Consider the following 17,611-nt stretch of genomic DNA (forward strand, 5'->3'; position numbering starts at 1 on the left):
TTTCATAATTTATGTAATTTAGGAAGTTGGTACATAATTAACAATTTTGTGATTTTTTTTAAACAAATTATTTACAAAGAAAAAAAAAACTAGAAAAATGCACTTGTAGAAAATTTAAAAAACTATAAGTGCAATTTTTTATTTATTTTTTTTTTTTTATAATTTATCGTTTTTAAAAAAATCAAAAAATTATTAGCCGTCAGTTAATGTCAGTATAAAAAAAAAAAAAAAAATACAAAGAACTGAAATTTTCAAAAAATAATATTAGAAGCTTTAAATTCAAATTTCAAAATTAATTAAAAATAAAATATTTTTATACATTACTGCTTAATTTTAAAATTTAGTAAGAAGTAACTCATACTTTCTTTTTTTTTTAGTCATATTGATAAAGAAAAAAAAAAAATTTTTTTTAATAAAAATTACTCCAGAAAAAAAAAAGAAATGAAAATTTTTGCTGATATGTGTTTCGGCTTGTCCTCATTTTAATTGAACTTTCAATAAAAATTATAATGCATAAAAAAAAGTAAATGAAATTTATTAAGTTTTTAATAAAAATTTTTTTTAAAAACCATAATATTATCCACTGGCGAGTTTTTAATATTCAATGTTTGCATTTTATGAATTTTATTTATTTTTATATAATTTCATTTTCATGCTCGTTTATATTTATTTTTCATCTGCGTCTACACAACCTGTGACCATAACGCAAAAAAAAATGTCAAATATTTTTTCCATACGCTCAAGGCAGCAAAAGTAATAAAAATTCAAATATAAAAGTTAACAGAAAAAGTTAAACAGAAAAAAAAATTAAATAAAGTTGTACTTTGTACGATTTCCAAGAATACTTTTATTTTTTTTTTAATTTTTCTTATAATTTACACGGAAATTTTCGTATTCTGCATATGAATTTTCCAATTTTCGCATGCGAATAATCAGATTCATATGAAAATTAAAATAAATTCATATAAATCACTGCTGATAAAAATTACACAGTGTAAATTATGAAACTCAGCAATAAATTCAGGTGTAATAATTTTATTTATATATATATATATTATTATTATTATATTTTCTTTACTATACGCAAATGTATTTTTCATATCTGACATATGAATTATTTTACAGTGAGATAGTAGTGAAAATAATGCTTTGGAATACCAAGTGGAGATCGTAAACTTAAAATTTTAGAGTCGAAAAAAGAAAAAATAACGACTGAGGGTTGAATACTTGAATAACAGTAATGGGGAGGTTTCATACCTGAGATTTTAAATCAAGTAGATATGAGAGAAAATATTTTTTATTACTATTTCCAGCAGGTTTTTAGTATGTTACAACAAGTCGAGATTGAGGTATGACAGGATACTGCAAAAATAAAATTTCAAAACAAAAATATATCGGTTTTATTTATCCTGTGTGAGAGAATGCAATCCAAAAAAGTTCGAAATGTAGAACTCGTGAATTTAAAAAAAAATTCTACAACTTCTTTAACATTTTACAAACTTTTATGACTATTATAGTAAAAAGTATAGTTGGTTAAATTTCATTTGAATTAAATAATGATGTCATCAATATTTTTGATAGAAAAAATTTTTTTATTCTTTACTTCCCCTAATTTTACCCGGGATGAAAAAATAAATTTTTATCGGAACTTTTTTGAGTTTCTCCTACTAGAGGACATCATAATGAACAAAAAACGTTAATATTATGATGGGTTATTCCCAATAGGAGCAAAGGTACGGGCTACTCTTCAAAGAAAATCATCTCCACCCAATCCTAATATGGGTCTCAACTCAAAAAATAAATTATTTCCGGGACTTTTTATGGCTCTCTCTACTAGAGGGCATGCTAATAAACAAAAAATGACAATATTATGATGGGTTATTCCTAACAGGAGCAAAGTTACGGGCTACTTTTTATAGAAAATGTCATCCTAATTTATCTTCATTCATCCTTATTTATCCTAATATGGGTCTCAGCTCAAAAAATAAATCATCCTTGGGACTTTTTTGGGTTTCTCCTACTAGAGGACACCATAACGCACAAAAAATGTTTATACTGTGCTGAGTTAATCCCAACAGGAAAAAAGTTAACGTCCACTCTTACTAGATAGTCATCCTCATTTATCCTCATATAGGTCTAGAATCGAAAAATAAATTTTTTCAGGACTTTTTAGATTTTTTTTTTACTAGAGGACATCATATTGAACACATAACCTTAGAATTGTCTTGAGTTATTCCCAATATAAAAAAAGTTATGGTGTACTTTTTTCAAGAAGACGTGGATGGCATCCTACCTGATGCTCCTTCCACTTCCCTGGCCAAATTCGGCGTTATTTGTCAAAAAAATAATTTTTCTCAGGCTTTTTTGGAGTTTCTCCTACAAAAGGGGTCAAAAATTCGATCGAGCACCCAGTGTCTCAAATCGGCAGCAATTGTTACTAATTTTCTAGCAAAAAAATTATAATCAGCATAAGTAAAAATATAATCAACTGATAAATCCCATCAAGCAGACACTCGTAGAACAGCTCAGCAGTAAAGCTCTGAAATTTAAGGAATTTTGATCGACGATTCGCTGGATGACTCCATATCCCATTTCCAAACCAACTCATCGACTATTCCGACAATTGAATTCCTATATCCATTTCCCATCTTATAATACAACCAACTAAAACCGTTGACCCCCTTTTATCTCACTCCACCTTACATTTATCTCTTCTCATCCAACTGTCCTTTCCATTCCAAACTCGTTAATCATTTTTCCATGATGGCACTTGGTTTTAATTAAATGTCGCAAAGGATATCTCTGCTCAAACCAATTTTAAATCACAAATTATTATTACCTTCATTAATTTTTTTTTCAACTCAATTCACTTTTCGCTGAAAAAAAAAGCCGTTAAATGTGAGCTGACACCCAAAATCTAAATATGTCAGTATTAATTAAAATTTCTTTTTATTTTTGTACTGAATTAATTTTATCCCTTTTCTTACTCTCACTTATTATTAATCGACTTATTCATAAATTTTAATTACAAAAATGCCCGAGCCTAATTAATTCTAATAAAAAATGTGGAAAACCAGTTATAAATTTTTTTACTTCTTTAAGTCTGGTTTTCAAAATCGGCGAGGGGTAGGGAAGATCAAAAACAGTAAAAATTAATTTAAAATAATAATTCTGTATTAATTACAGATACATCTTATTTATAATTATCAGTTCCTTCAATGATTTTTAGTTTAAAAAAAAAATTCAAATTTACCCTCAACGCCTACATTAAAAATTAGGGGAGAAAAGAGCAAAATGGGGTAACGGAAGTAAATTTTCAGGAACTCAAATACGTTAAATTTGTTTTTTTTATGATATTCAAAGTGAATAGAAAAAATTTCGGCTGCCGTTAAAAAAAATGCATTTTGCGGGCAAAATGGGGTTGCCCCGAAAAAATGTGAAAAAAAAAATTTCTGGAAATTACACAAATTTGATTAAATTAAATTCTCACCATACCTGCGCTAAAGTTTAAACTCCTGCCCTGTTTAAAGGGAAAAGAGTCGTACTTTTCTCTTATGTGGAAACAAGTGACATAAATTAACGCATGCGCCATTTTTCACGCAAACAGAAGCAGAAATTCAAACTTTCAGGTGCAGGTCGGGTAAAAAATTGTGTCTACACCACAGAGGAAGGTCTTCTGTTCGGATAAGAAATTACACACGTGGGTCAGAATGTCCTACTGTCTTCCATCTGTGTGTAATATGCTATTTCTTAAAAGTAACTTACATGACGAAAATTTACACTTCACATAATTATTGAATGTAAAGGAAAAAAAAAAATTGTTCAATAGTTTTTGTCATAAAACAAATCTTTGACATTTTTCGACTGACATTTGATTTTTGAAAAAGTTTCAATAAAAAAAAATTCAAAATAATATTCAATTATATTTACAAAAGTGATTTTGGAATCTTCAAAAAACATTGTATAAAACAGACTCTTTTTATAAAATTTTGAAGGGACCCCATGTCACCCCTTCCCCCGCGTTCAGCCTCTTCGCTATATAACTCATTTAAAAAATTATTTTTTATATTTGTTACAGAAATCTCGAGAATAATATTCAATGAATAAAAGAACCAGAAAAAAAAGCTCCCAGCGTTACGGTTCCGTGGTTTTAATCTCGGATTAAACATCAAGACCATACGATTCAGAGTAAATAAAAGTTGCTAAAATAAAAAAGAGGCAAAAATATATATCGTAATATTAAAGACAAGGTGTCAGTACTGAAAAAGCGAAAAAAAAAAAAAGAAATAGCCAGAGGCCCAACACATCCCCAAAAACGTGAGATAGTAAACAGGTGACAGCCTTATGTTGCTTCTGCCATACAAACAACAACCATCGAACCCTTCAACTACGGTAGTAGTGTTGCTCTTGTTTTAGCCGTGTCGTCAAAGTTACGACGGAAAAGTCAAGCCAAAAAAATTCAACACTGAAGAGGATAAAGAGAACATACTCAGCCTTTCATCAGATACAGAACGAAATAACGAAGCAATGAGTTCGCTATAAAAAAGTTATAAAAAAGAGACTGGACCTAGATAAATCCTGGGAAAAAATTTAATGTTCCGTAAATCAATAGAGAATATAATGAATTATTTATAGAATAATAATTATTGTTATCAATAGAGTATCGATAACGTGAAGAATTAATTTAATCGTCTTGGTGATTCGATGGTTAAAAAAATATTAAAATTAATGTGTTTTAAAAATAAGTGGCTACGATGCCATACAATAATTAAAATCAAATAGTGCTCTGATAAAAAAAAAATGTCGAGTATGTAAATGAATGAAAATTTTCGGGGTGATGCCCCTGAGTAATCGAATTAGTGATTAATTGATTAATCAATTGATTGATTAATTAATTGATTGATGAATAGTGAAATTTAATAAATTGCTGGTGAGTAATTTGGATAATTAAAAATCCAAAGATGCCGCCAAATAATAATACATATTTTTCAACGGGCGAACCCTTCAATTCAACGCCGTGGCCGGTAAATTCGATAAATTATTTTGGCAATGAGACAAATTTTAATGTTACGGATATAGATAGTAATAAATTTACGTTGCCTCTGTGGCGGCAAATAGTGTGGTATTGTTTGTTTGTCAGTATGATTATTGTTGCAACTGGTGGTAATTTAATAGTTATATGGATCGTGCTTGTGCACAAACGAATGAGATCGGTGACTAATATTTTTTTGGTTAATTTGAGCATCGCTGATACAATGGTGTCATTATTGAACGTCACCTTCAATTTTTACTACATGCTTCACAGCCATTGGACATTTGGTAATTTGTACTGCAAAGTCAGTCAATTTATTGCTGTGCTGACTATCTGCGCTAGTGTTTTCACACTCATGGCTATTTCCATCGATCGGTGAGTTTTTCACTTTTATTATTTATTATTTATCACTTACTTTGTGCTTTAGTTGTAAGAATCCATTTTTCTGAAGACTAGAAACGGGATTAGGAAATAAGTTACTTATTTTTTATCAATTAACAGGAAATTGTGGCTTTAATATTTAAAATATGCAAAAAATCAATGAATCCTTTTTTGTAGCCCGTAAAATTCTCTACAAAAAAGGTCTATTTAATTTTTTTATAAAATTGATATTTTAAGCTCGAGAAGTTCAAAAGTTTCTGGGACAAAATTTTAATTTTGAAATTCAAATAAAAAAAAAACTTTAAAATTAATTTAATGACTTAAGGAATTAAAATATGAAAAAGTCAATCAGATATTTTTTTTAGCCCATTAAATTCTCTACAAAAAAGGTCTCTTTGATTTTTTTCTACAATTGATATTTTAAGCTCGATAAGTTTAAAAAATTCTGTATCAGAATTTAAATTTAAAAAATCGAATGAAAAAAAACTTTAAAATTAATTTAATGACTTAAGGAACTGAAATATGAAAAAAGTCAATCAGACATTTTTATTAGCTCTCAAAATTTCCTACAAAAATCATTCAATGATTTTTTTTGTAAAATCAATGCTAAGATAGCTATCAGGAAAAATTTTGCGAAAATTTACGAGGCCTCTAAATTTTGAAAATTAAAATAAAAAACTTTGGAGATATTTTTTAGTTAGATAAAGTTGTATAAATCGTAATGGAATGATTGCACAATAAATCAGTATCAACGTGAAAAAAAAAATAAACGTCCAATCGATTCGGTTGCCGGTACTTTACACTTTTGATTTTTTTTCATCCTTTTATTTTTTCTTCAACGCCTCTAAACACTTTTGTTACTCGCTTTATTTTCATTCCCCACGGTCCACCAGCTACACCAGATATCTACTACAATTTATAGGTCTCCGAGCATGTGCTTGACTTTTCTTTGTCTATTTCTTTTTAAAAAATAATATAAATTATAAACGACTATTTCTTTAAGGAATATTTCGCAATTTATTTTTTCAATTATTGCCCGCGAGATTAATATTATTACCATTATTACTATTATTATTATGACGTTATTAAAAAATATATGAGATTTCTTGAATTTAATAAAACTATGTCAAGATTGAAAATATCAACTTCTGTATTTATTTATCACTAGATCCAATGAGCTGAGACTTTAGCAATAAAACTTTCATTTCATTTTTTGTTGCGCTGCTTGAAAAATAAAATATTCGAATATAAAAATATTAAAAATAAAAAAACTCATGAGTATTAGATTTAAATTTACTTAAGAATGAAATTAAAATGGACATTGGGGGAAAGCCGGGTGAAACAGGATCGTATGGGCAAAACGGATCACCCCAAAAATTTTGTAAAAATTGTTTTTATAACTCTTGTCATTTTGCGACTCTTATTATCATTTTTGTACAATTTTGGATGTTCAAAAAATACATACGGTGACTTCTTCACTATATTGAATTTTATTTAAGTTATTTATCTTCAATAATTTTTTTTTGGCACCTTTATTTACTAACAGTATTGAAAATCTCTTTTTTCACTTAAATTAGATATAAACAATTTTATTATAATCATTTTTTCTAAATTAAAGATTTTATTCTTTTGGGGACTGGTCCATGTTACCCATGGAAAAAAAATTTGTTCCTATAACAATGGAAATTTGGTTTAATTACTTCAAATGAAAGTCAAAAAAGATGATACTGAAGTTAGTCGAAGTCTAATAATTTTTTATTTTTTTTAAAACGATAAACTACAAAAAAAAAATATTTGAAAAATTGCACCTATAGCTTTTTTAATTTTCTAAGTGTGCATTTTTTTAGTTTTTTGATTTGCTGAAAAAAATCCTAAAATTGTCAATTGTCTAACTTCAGCATTGAAAAAAAATAAAATTCGCCATATTCAGTTACACAAAAATCCATTATTTTCTTAGCGGTCCCGTTTTGCCCACCCTTATCCTATTTTTTAATTAATTACTAGTACATACTGATTTCCATCTTACGTTAATGATTTTCTTTTCATTTCCGGAAAAAATTGATTTTTTTTTTTCAATAACTAGAATGATTAGCATGTAAATTTAATTGGAAAATATAATTATTAATTATAGAGTAAAAGAATGCAAAATTTTTCCGAAAATTTTTCACGGGGGTCTAATTACATTTCAAAATTTTTTAAAAAATAATAATTATTATTATGGGAACTAATAAAAAAATTATCATTAATTGATTAATTAGACATTAATAGAAGTTGATTTTATTGATAGCAACAGATTATTTGGAGGTTACAATAAATGTGAATTGTAAAAACGCCCTCTGCCACATCCGGTACTAAAATTTCAGTCTTTCTTAAGACAACGCAATGGCTAAAATAATTTTGACTCCTAAATAAAATCAAATTGCGTGGAAAAAATGTGGTAATACATATTCTCTGTTGAGAAAAACATCTTAGATCGATAATAATAATAGTAATAATAAAAATAATACTAATACTTATCTTTTATCCACTCGGTACTGTTTGATAGCTCAGAGTCAGCAATTTCACAGACTTCTCCCGCCTGCTATTTCTCAATTCGATCCCAACTTCTCTAGTTTAGTTCCAGCCTCGACTCTACGAGGCCATGAAAACACTCGGGAATGGTGACACACTCGTAATCTCATATAGAAAATGGATATGCCCCATTGAGACTACTCAGGCACATCACGTATTTTATTAAACACACCGACATGAATTTTTTTCTCATCTTTTAATATAAATTTTAATTCTAACTACTGATTAAATTCTTTATAAATCATATCTGCGATAACAACCAACGACAATTAATGCGGCTCGGTTACAATTCATTGTCATTATTCACACACAATAAATAAATTAACTAGAAAATAGGAAAAATCAAATTAAAAAACGGGAAAAAAATTTTGAATAACTAAATTACTATTGGGACTGTGAAAATTACATTGCTATGGATCAAATATTTGAATTTTCCAATAAAAAAATATGGAAAAAAGTTGATCAAGTGCACTAATTACAAAATTCCCCTTTTTTAAGCTCAAAATCATTAGCGTAGACACATTTTCGAGCGACTCGTAGAACTTCGAAACCTCCGAATTCGGCGAAAACGCGATTTGCGAAAATCGGGTCGACGGATAAATTTCCTTATTCTTTTTCAAGGTCAATGTTCTAAGCGGGAAGTTCAAAATTTTTTTGAATTCAATACTTTCGTATATTAGAGTTCTTCTGAACGACTTATTTGACATCCTTAATAACTAAAAACATCCATTTGAAGCCGTACTTTCGGCCAGGATGGCCGTCTAAGAAATTTTATAGAAAATCATGACCACTGGCTTATGCCAGAAAATTAAAATTTTTCAAACATCGGTTTTTGGATCCTACATGGAGAAAAATGTTGGCTAGAAACCTTACAATTTTAATGATGCTGTCGACCAAACTTGAAACAGCAAATGAAGCATCCAAAAAATTATTATGCTGCATCGCAATTATTATAGTGTATGAAAGTATGTTATCAAACTTTATCGATAAGTTTTTCACGTGTAGTAAGTATTGTGATGCATCATAATAATTTTTCGTATATGAGCATAATAATTTTTTGGATGCTTCACTTCCTGTTTCAAGTTTAGTCGACAGCATAATAAAAGCTGGTAAATTTCGAGCCAACATTCTTCTCTCTGTGTTAAATCATCAATAAATGATGATGACACAAATTACTATTAAATTCTTATTCGTGCCATTTACCTCATATTCATTAAAAATAAACCGACGAAAAGAGTATATTCAAACGAGTAACATGAATGGGAGAATTATTGATGTGACATAATTTTATAACGTTGTTATTAAATATAAGAAATTGGTATGGAATATTTAAAGACTTATTGATGTGAGAAATGGGGATGGATATTGGTATTGGATGTAAGAAGATGAAATCAAACTGAATGTTGTATTGTTTAGAAGAGGGTTTTCGAGTATTTGACGGTCCGGTGGTTAGGGTTCCAGCTGATTTGAATAGAATTGATTTTAAAGGATATATCGGGACGGAGTGGAAGCTTCTGCTGGAGATTCTAAGCCCAATCATCAATAATTCTGCTTTTAGCTGACCTGAGGCTTCATCTCTCAAGAAGCCTAGGGTGTTTGTGTGATTGCCATGATTGCGGGTCAGTGATCAATTGTGTTCAATATGCCTCTTATGTTGATGTTTTGTGCTTTTTTCCCATTTTTTAAAAATCAAATTCATTTCCTACACTGAGAAAAAATTTCGCTTCGGACAATTAAATTGGTTTTGTTAAATTCTGTGAAACTAATATTTAATTGGGACACCTAAATTTTAATAGGTTAACACAATCTACTTTGCCATTTTTAAAAAAGAATTTAATAGATTCCATTTGGTTGATGTTAATATTTCTTTTGCTACGATAATAAAATCATTTGATAAAGTTAAGAAAATATTTATTTGATAGACAACTAAATTATTTCGTAGTGCCAAGATGTGACGAGCTCGTAAAAAAAAAAACTGATAATGTGACGTGCGTGGTAGACCGAGTAACAGAGAGAGAGTAGGGTAGGAGAGGGGATACGCACGAGAGAAGGGAGAGTAGTTCGAGGTTCGCTGCTAGGTGGACACCGTGGCGCCTGAGTTTCTCCGAGTTGGATACTTATACTAGAGTGCTTATAAGTGATTCATCACCACTAGTCTTCGGTTCTTTTATTTTAGCCTACGATCTGTATCATGTGAGGGGATGTTGCTACCCGCAGGAGGCCGCATTCGTTGGAGGTTGCTTCTGCGATTGTTGTATTACAGCATGCAACTCAGTCACCCGTTGATTAAGGTTATTGACCGTCTGCTCGAGCTGTTGCCTGGCCCTCTTGCAAGAGTCTTTATTGTTGGTGAGTGGAGCTTTGGCTCGCCGAACCAGAAACACCTTTAGCAGGTCTCCAACGAGCGATTAATTGCGGAAGTACATGTTACTGAATATATTTTTCAGCAACTTGCATTCCGCAAGCGCTCTACTGTTACCAAAAAGACATTTGGTGAACATACTCAGTTCAACCATACATGACTTTTCGGCGTTGATATTATTTTTCTCGATTTCTTGGTTCATGCCGGGGACATTAAGTGCTGTCACGCATTCCGTCCCAGGCAAATCTACAACTACGATCATTTCTCCTGTCACTTTTCTGTAATCAGAAGAACAATTGTTTTTAAAATCTACTGTGTATAGAAAAAAAAAAGAAATAACAGAATGAGGTACCTCAAAAATTTTATAAAAACAGTTTGTTAAGGAATGGTTACTTATATCTCGTATATTTCTTTAATAACCAGAACATTAGAACCTACTCAATCCCATTCTGACATGATTTTTTAGTAAACTCATATATGTCTTAATTATTCTTGATACTAGAGACACATATAAATCTGTTGTTTAACTGTGGCTTTTTTGTCAAACTTTTTCTGCAATTTTTTAATAAATTTTCTATAAATTTCATCTCCAAAATCCAAAATTCAAAAATAAATAATTCACAATTTAATAAAGGAAATTTAAATTACGATTAAAATTTACGTCAAATTTTTCGCTCCATTATAAAAAAAAAAAAAATTCACCGTGGGTTTTTTTGAAAATAAACAAAAAGTTCAGTCACGTAATTCGAGTAAATAATCGAAGCTTTGAAACTTTATATTCCAAAGTATTCCCAATACTAAGTTCTACTTTTGCTTGAAATTTTTCTTAGCCCTTCCGCTATAACTTAGAAAAAAAATCATCTTAAATATTATAAGTGTTTTCCGTGAAAAATTTTTTAAAAAATAATTTAAAAAAAATCTAAAGACCCGAATAATTTTCAAAAATCGATTTATTAAAATCCAGTAGATTTAGGTCATAACCCCCAAGTGTTTAAAATTTACTGCTTCTTTTTGTGCAACAAAAAAAAAATTATCTAAATATTGCATTTAAAAAAAAAAATTATGCTACAGTACGACATTAATTTCATCAAAATAATCAAAATTTTTTGACTTATTATTATTAATATTAATATCCAATCTAAATAATAAATTCCATTTCAGTACCACAGGCTTTCATATGCATGCTCTCAATACCAATAGTTGATATATATATATATATATATATATATATATATATATATATATATATATATATATAACCGTAAAACGTCTTTCAATACCCATAGCATCACGTGCCATAAAATGAGAATGCGCTGACAGAATTCATGATCTATAAAAAAATATTTTTATTTCATAATTCAAACCTACTTCTATTTTTTTCCATTAGATAAATTAACAATCATTTATTTTAATCTGACAAATAAATATTTACTGCTTCTCATAAAACAAAAAAACATACAAATTACTCATGTATAATCAAACCTCTTAGCTCCATTTTTTGCCTCTCGTAAAACGAGCAGTAAATTTTCCTGTGGCTTTTCCGCAGCTTCTTAACCAACTTTTTTCATTTTTCATTTTATTTTTGAATTTCTTGTCACCGTCTTAGTGCTTTAAAAGTTATTATACATACATACATATACATATATATGTATAAGGTTTAATGCATAAGGTAGTCAGTTAATCAAAAGCCAAGCTCGTGACCAGAATAATGAACACGTGGACTACAGCCGCCCTTTTAATGTCTTAATCTTGCAAATGGGTTCGTGAAAATACCTTAGACTTAACATTTAAGAGCTTACTAACAGTCTAAAACACGTGATCTATAAATATAAATTTATGTTAACGAAGTTTTTTTTTTTTTATTGCGTCAATTTATTTATTCTGTAGATAATTATCTATAGATTTGAATAAATTATTCTACTTCCGTATCAAAAAAAATCTAAAGAACGGTTGACCAACCCTAAAACCCCGCTATTTTCGGAGAGCTCGAAAACGTTATTATTTACACTTTTGAGATCTTCAGGCTCAAAAAAAAAAAAAAACGATTTGACCAAAAAAACATAAATTTCACTGGAAACATCATTTTTGTTCGACGCGATTTTTGAAACGAACCAACCGATTCGAGCGTTTTTTGGCGCCAATAGAAAAAGCTCTCTAAGATTTGAAACCGGTTCGACTTTGAGGCAAATCGAGCAAGTGGTTTATGAGCTGTACGAACAAAACAGTTCTATTCAGAAATAGTCAGAATAGTTTTCTAGGACCTGAAATCGTCAAAATCTGATGAAAACTCGATTCTCGAAAATCGGACCGAAACCGATAACTTCTTTTTTTTTTTGAAAATTTAAATTTTGATAGCGGGAAGTTTAAAATAATAAAAAATTTAAAGTATAATTGAATTGTAATTTTTAAATTCAGTAATTTGTTTCAAGTAAACGGTGAATTAAAAATAAAATTGTCAATTACTCTCGGTAATGTACCAGGAATTTTTTTATTGTCCATTAAAGTGTAATGGGCATAATAATAACATCAATAAAAAGTTTTAAATTATTTCATCAAATACAGGCAGTCGGTTACTGACGAACCGATACGATAGAAAACGTTTTATAGAAAAATAAACAAAATGAATTTCGTGGGTATTTTGTTGTTTAATATAATGGTAAGTTATACTATTATTTTTATAAAAATATTTATTACAAAAGACTCGGGTAAAATGAGCTTTGGAATTGAATGATAAATTTTGAAAACCAATAAAATTTTTTTTAAAATAATTTTTCGTTGTAATAAAAAAATTTTATTCTAGTTCATATTGTCCCCACCCCTTTTTTTTAATTAATAAGTAATCACATAAAAATTATCAATTTTATTTTTTGTCTCTAGAATTTTTAATAAAAAAATTTCATTTTTTTTATTGAGATAATTTTTATTATTCAATTAAATTTTCCAAAAAATTCAAATCAATCGGTAATTTTTGACATTTAATTTAAAATTTCGAACGTCAAACTGCCAAAAGTAATTGAGTTTCATAACAACGAATTATTATTATTAAATAAATTTATGAAAAAATTAAATTTGTGATCGTTCATAAAATAATTTTTTTTTTTTTTTATTCAAATAAATAAATAAATAAACGATGGCTAAAATTATTGAAAACATTTATCATATAATTTAGTAGATAGAAAAAGCATTGAGATACCGGTGGTTAGAAATATCTTATCCTTTGGCATACGAATGCATTCGAGAAAATCGTATTTTTCACGCTCGACGTTTTCAATATATATGAAAGTATATAAGTAAAAGCAAGAAGTCCCACAAAATGAAAAAACTAAAATAAAATAGAACAGGAATAAGCATAAGATATTCCAAAGCTCGCATCAGCTGCACTTCCTCGATAGTATTTGGCATCGATTTAAAACCCAACATAAATTTAATCTTTTATATTCCATATAATATATTTTTATTTTGCATATCAGCTTCGAAAATCATTGGGAGCGATCGCTTCGTCTGCCATCGAGCAAGCTGAAAAATTCGACATACCGATCCCAGATTATCGCAATCATCTGCCGCAGCCGGATAGTAAAAAATCTTCAAACGTGATTGACAAGAACGGAATTGAGGCGATCAAGTCTTTCAACATGAATGGCAGTAATCTCCGTAAAATACCATCTCATTCATCCCTATTACAATTCTATCCACATTCGAGGTTTCGGCCTGTAGTACATAGTAGTGGGCGTCATCATCCAGATGCCATAACCTCCATCGACAACGTTCCAGCTTCGACAACTCAACAATTCGGGAATTCCAATAATTTTGATGTAAAAAATGATAAAAACCTCAAATCCATCAAAAGTAATGAGAAAGTCGCTACAAATTCATCTGCCAGCGATTTGGGGCCCTCAGAACTTTTAGCGGGAAATTCAAATTTTTCAAATAATTATTTATCTGAAAATTCTTTTGTCAGTAATAATAATGATTATTTAATATCATTAAATGACAAAACAGTAAATTTGTCATTTATAAAATCATTATTAACAAATAAAGTAATTTATAAACTTTTGGAATTCATTTTGAGTATTATCGACGTAATCAGGTTATCGCCATTTCGTGTCACGTATAAAAAAATCCAACCTCAATCTTTAGGATTAAATGATGAAGTAAAGCCTACGGAAAGTAGTTTTGTACAGAGGGTTGAAATAAATCCTGAAATAGAAGTTGTAGATAAAACACAAAATAAATTAAAGCAAAATAGTTGGAAACATGATAAAGCTTGTAACAAATCTGTAAAACTACACAACTTTGAAAAGGTTGAAACAAAGTTTAATGTCAAAAACTCATCAACGGTAAATGCACACAAAACATTGTTACTTGACTATTTAAATATGAATAGTTTGTCTAAGATAAGACAAGTAAACTCTCAACGTAGTAGACTTGACAGTTGTAAAGGCAGTTCAAGACAAGTTTGTTCTTCGACAACTTCACTTCTTCAATCTTCACAACTAGAGCACAAAGAACGCGATAATATTGATAATCAATATCTACATAAAAAATTTTTTATAAATAAAAATGTGGGGACTAAGTCACACAAGTGCAAGTCCAAGGCAAACAAAGTTGACCTCAAAAAATCTTTACCTGTTGAATTTCAACCAACTCGACTTGTTGATAATCATAAACGGGTTTTTGGAAATTTTCATTCCAATAAAAAAAATATAAATTATAATAAAGAGGGAGAATTTAAATTTTTAAAAAATAATTCAATTTAAATGACACGAAATTTTGAATTTAAATCAATTAAAGTAATTATATATTTAATGCAATGGACAATAAAAATGAGGTTATAAATGGCGGGAATTTGTATAGTAATTATGGTTATGATGGAATGAGACGTCGAGTGAATTTTAGTACTGTAGTAAATAGAGCAACAACTCTGCGTAGTGGGACAATTAGAGATAAAAAAAATCTTTTGGCAGTTCGCTGATAAAAAAAGCTATTGATTTGGGTTTACGAGGCAGTAGTTTATTTTATCGTTTCGATGATACGGGTGATAGAGAAGTTTTATAATTAAATATTTTTTTTTCGATAGAAAAAAAAAAACCATTGATTATTGTATGCTATAAAATGTTAATATTGTTGAAAATAAATAAATAAAATTATAAAAAAAAATTAATGAATTATTATTTTTTTTTTATCTGGAAGTATGCGTTACATATTTGAAAATATCCAATAATTGTTTTCGTTTCATTCGAAGCGTTAATTTTTAAATTTTTATCATTTCGCGCGTAAAAATTTTCGGTCGAAAAGTCAAAATTTTACCGAAATCACGCCGAAACCATAGAATTTTTTTTTTAAAGGTCAAAATATGGCCAAAAATACGGCGAAATTTTGTCATTCTATTAAGGATTTTTTTTTTTCATTAATTTTTTTTTTTTTTTTTTATTAAAACAACCCGAAAATCGGCTGATGAATTGAAAACCTATTTTCCACCATGGATAATTTTTTGAAATAAAGTTACAGGATTTAAAAAAATTTCAACCAAACCAATATAGAATTTGGACGACTTTAAAGTTTTCAGGCATTTTTGGGCCGTCAGCTGAATTTCGGGTATTTTTCGGTCTTATGTTCACTACTTCTGCTTGAAATTTCTTTTCTTGAGTTTTTCATTATTAATCGAGACATTTTCATTTTTTTTCACGAAATATCGGTTATGAAAACACAAATTCTTTCTTAATTTTGGATTCCGATTTTTTTTTCTGGAAATATTAATTTTAAACCCGCAGTTCGATTAATCGATCATTAACCTCTTACAAAATTTCGAATACTGTAATTCGATAATATGAATTAAAAATAAAATAATATAATTTAAATTATTAAAATAATAAATTAATAACAATAATAATTTACAACACAATAAATACAAAATTTCATATTGAAACAAATTGAAAATACTTAAACTAAACAAAGTTTGTAGCTTTATAACGACTTAGTAATGACTTGTATCACTTAACAGAAGTTTTAAACTTTCAAAAGCATTCCGCATTCTAAATTGTCTCGTATAATTGATTTCGAGTTCTCTTGTCCTCGTACTTGTCCCGGATACTGGAAAAATATAAAAGTAAAATTTGTTTTAAAAATAAAAAAAATGATAAATATATTTTTGATGATAATTATTATTGTTATGAAATAATAATTAGTATGTATTAGGATAGTTTACCCAGTTGAATTAATAGGATTATTCAAAATCACGTATGATAGGTATTTAAATATTAACGGTGTAGTTTACTGGGGGTAATAAAATTCAAGTTATGATGCACGATAAAGCCTTTTGAATGCTAACTCGATCGTAAATGCCTGTTATGAGGCAAACATCTCTCCTCACATGTCTCTTTATCTTTTAAAGCCCTTTTAAATTTATTCTCTACATAAATTCGAATAACAGATATATCATTTCAAATTTCCTTCAAATGTCATAAATAATAAATTTTTATATTTTATTTACTTATACTCACAAACAAAAATTTTCTTCTTCATTATGCAAAAATAATAGTAATTTCGGAAAAATTATTACGCGGGTAAAAATATTTGGCTGAAATCACACTGAAAATATAGAATTTTATTCCAAGAGGCCTAAATTTTGCTGAAATCATGCTGAAGTCATGGAATTTCGTTGGAAAAACTCGAAAATCGGCCGAAAATACGCTGAAATTTTAGTATTCAGACCGAAAAGGTGAAATCTGGTCGAAATCGCGCCTAAATCGTAGAATTTTAATGGAAAAGGCTGAAAACACGCTGAAATTTTGTTATTTTTATAAACAGTCCGAAAATTGGCTGATTTCCGACCTTTTTTCGCTTATAGTATTTTTTTCAGATAAAATAATAGAAAGTTACAGAACTTGGAAAATTTTTCCAGTTTTCGGTCGCAAAAAATTTTGTTATTTTTTTGGCTCGAAATTTTTATGTTTGAGATGAAATTTGAATATTTTTAGTAGAAAATACCAGAACACGATGAAATGCTACCAATAGGGAAAAAAAATTTTTCCATTACTATTTTTAGTTACTTATTTCCGGGCCTACAATAATTTATGAATATATTTTATTAGAAAAAAAAATTTTTTTTTATTGGGGTATGATAGAAAATTTTTCAAATTCACAGTTTTCACTCTAGTTTCACTGAAATAAAAAGTTGAGTTTTTTTTTCATATGATCTTTAAAGTGCCCCACTATCCCCAGGATATTTTGTATCACTCGAAATTGAGAGTATTCTTAAATTTTAC

The 17,611-nt window shown here is 28.7% G+C and overlaps 1 protein-coding gene across 6 annotated transcripts in view; it reads left to right on the top strand.

Annotated features, from left to right (window-relative positions):
* LOC103579347 (tachykinin-like peptides receptor 99D) overlaps window positions 1-17,611 on the top strand; it is a 128,572-nt gene that overhangs the window by 83,707 nt on the left and 27,254 nt on the right. For all 6 annotated transcript variants that reach the window (XM_053739163.1, XM_053739162.1, XM_014444650.2 and 3 more), the window contains one exon: window positions 4,079-5,407. In XM_053739163.1, the coding sequence (XP_053595138.1) occupies window positions 4,962-5,407 (446 nt within the window). In that variant the 5' untranslated portion in view covers window positions 4,079-4,961. The remainder of the gene's footprint in view (window positions 1-4,078; window positions 5,408-17,611) is intronic.

Source organism: Microplitis demolitor, chromosome 5, assembly GCF_026212275.2.
Source record: "Microplitis demolitor isolate Queensland-Clemson2020A chromosome 5, iyMicDemo2.1a, whole genome shotgun sequence".
In the NCBI taxonomy this organism is placed as follows: domain Eukaryota; kingdom Metazoa; phylum Arthropoda; class Insecta; order Hymenoptera; family Braconidae; genus Microplitis; species Microplitis demolitor.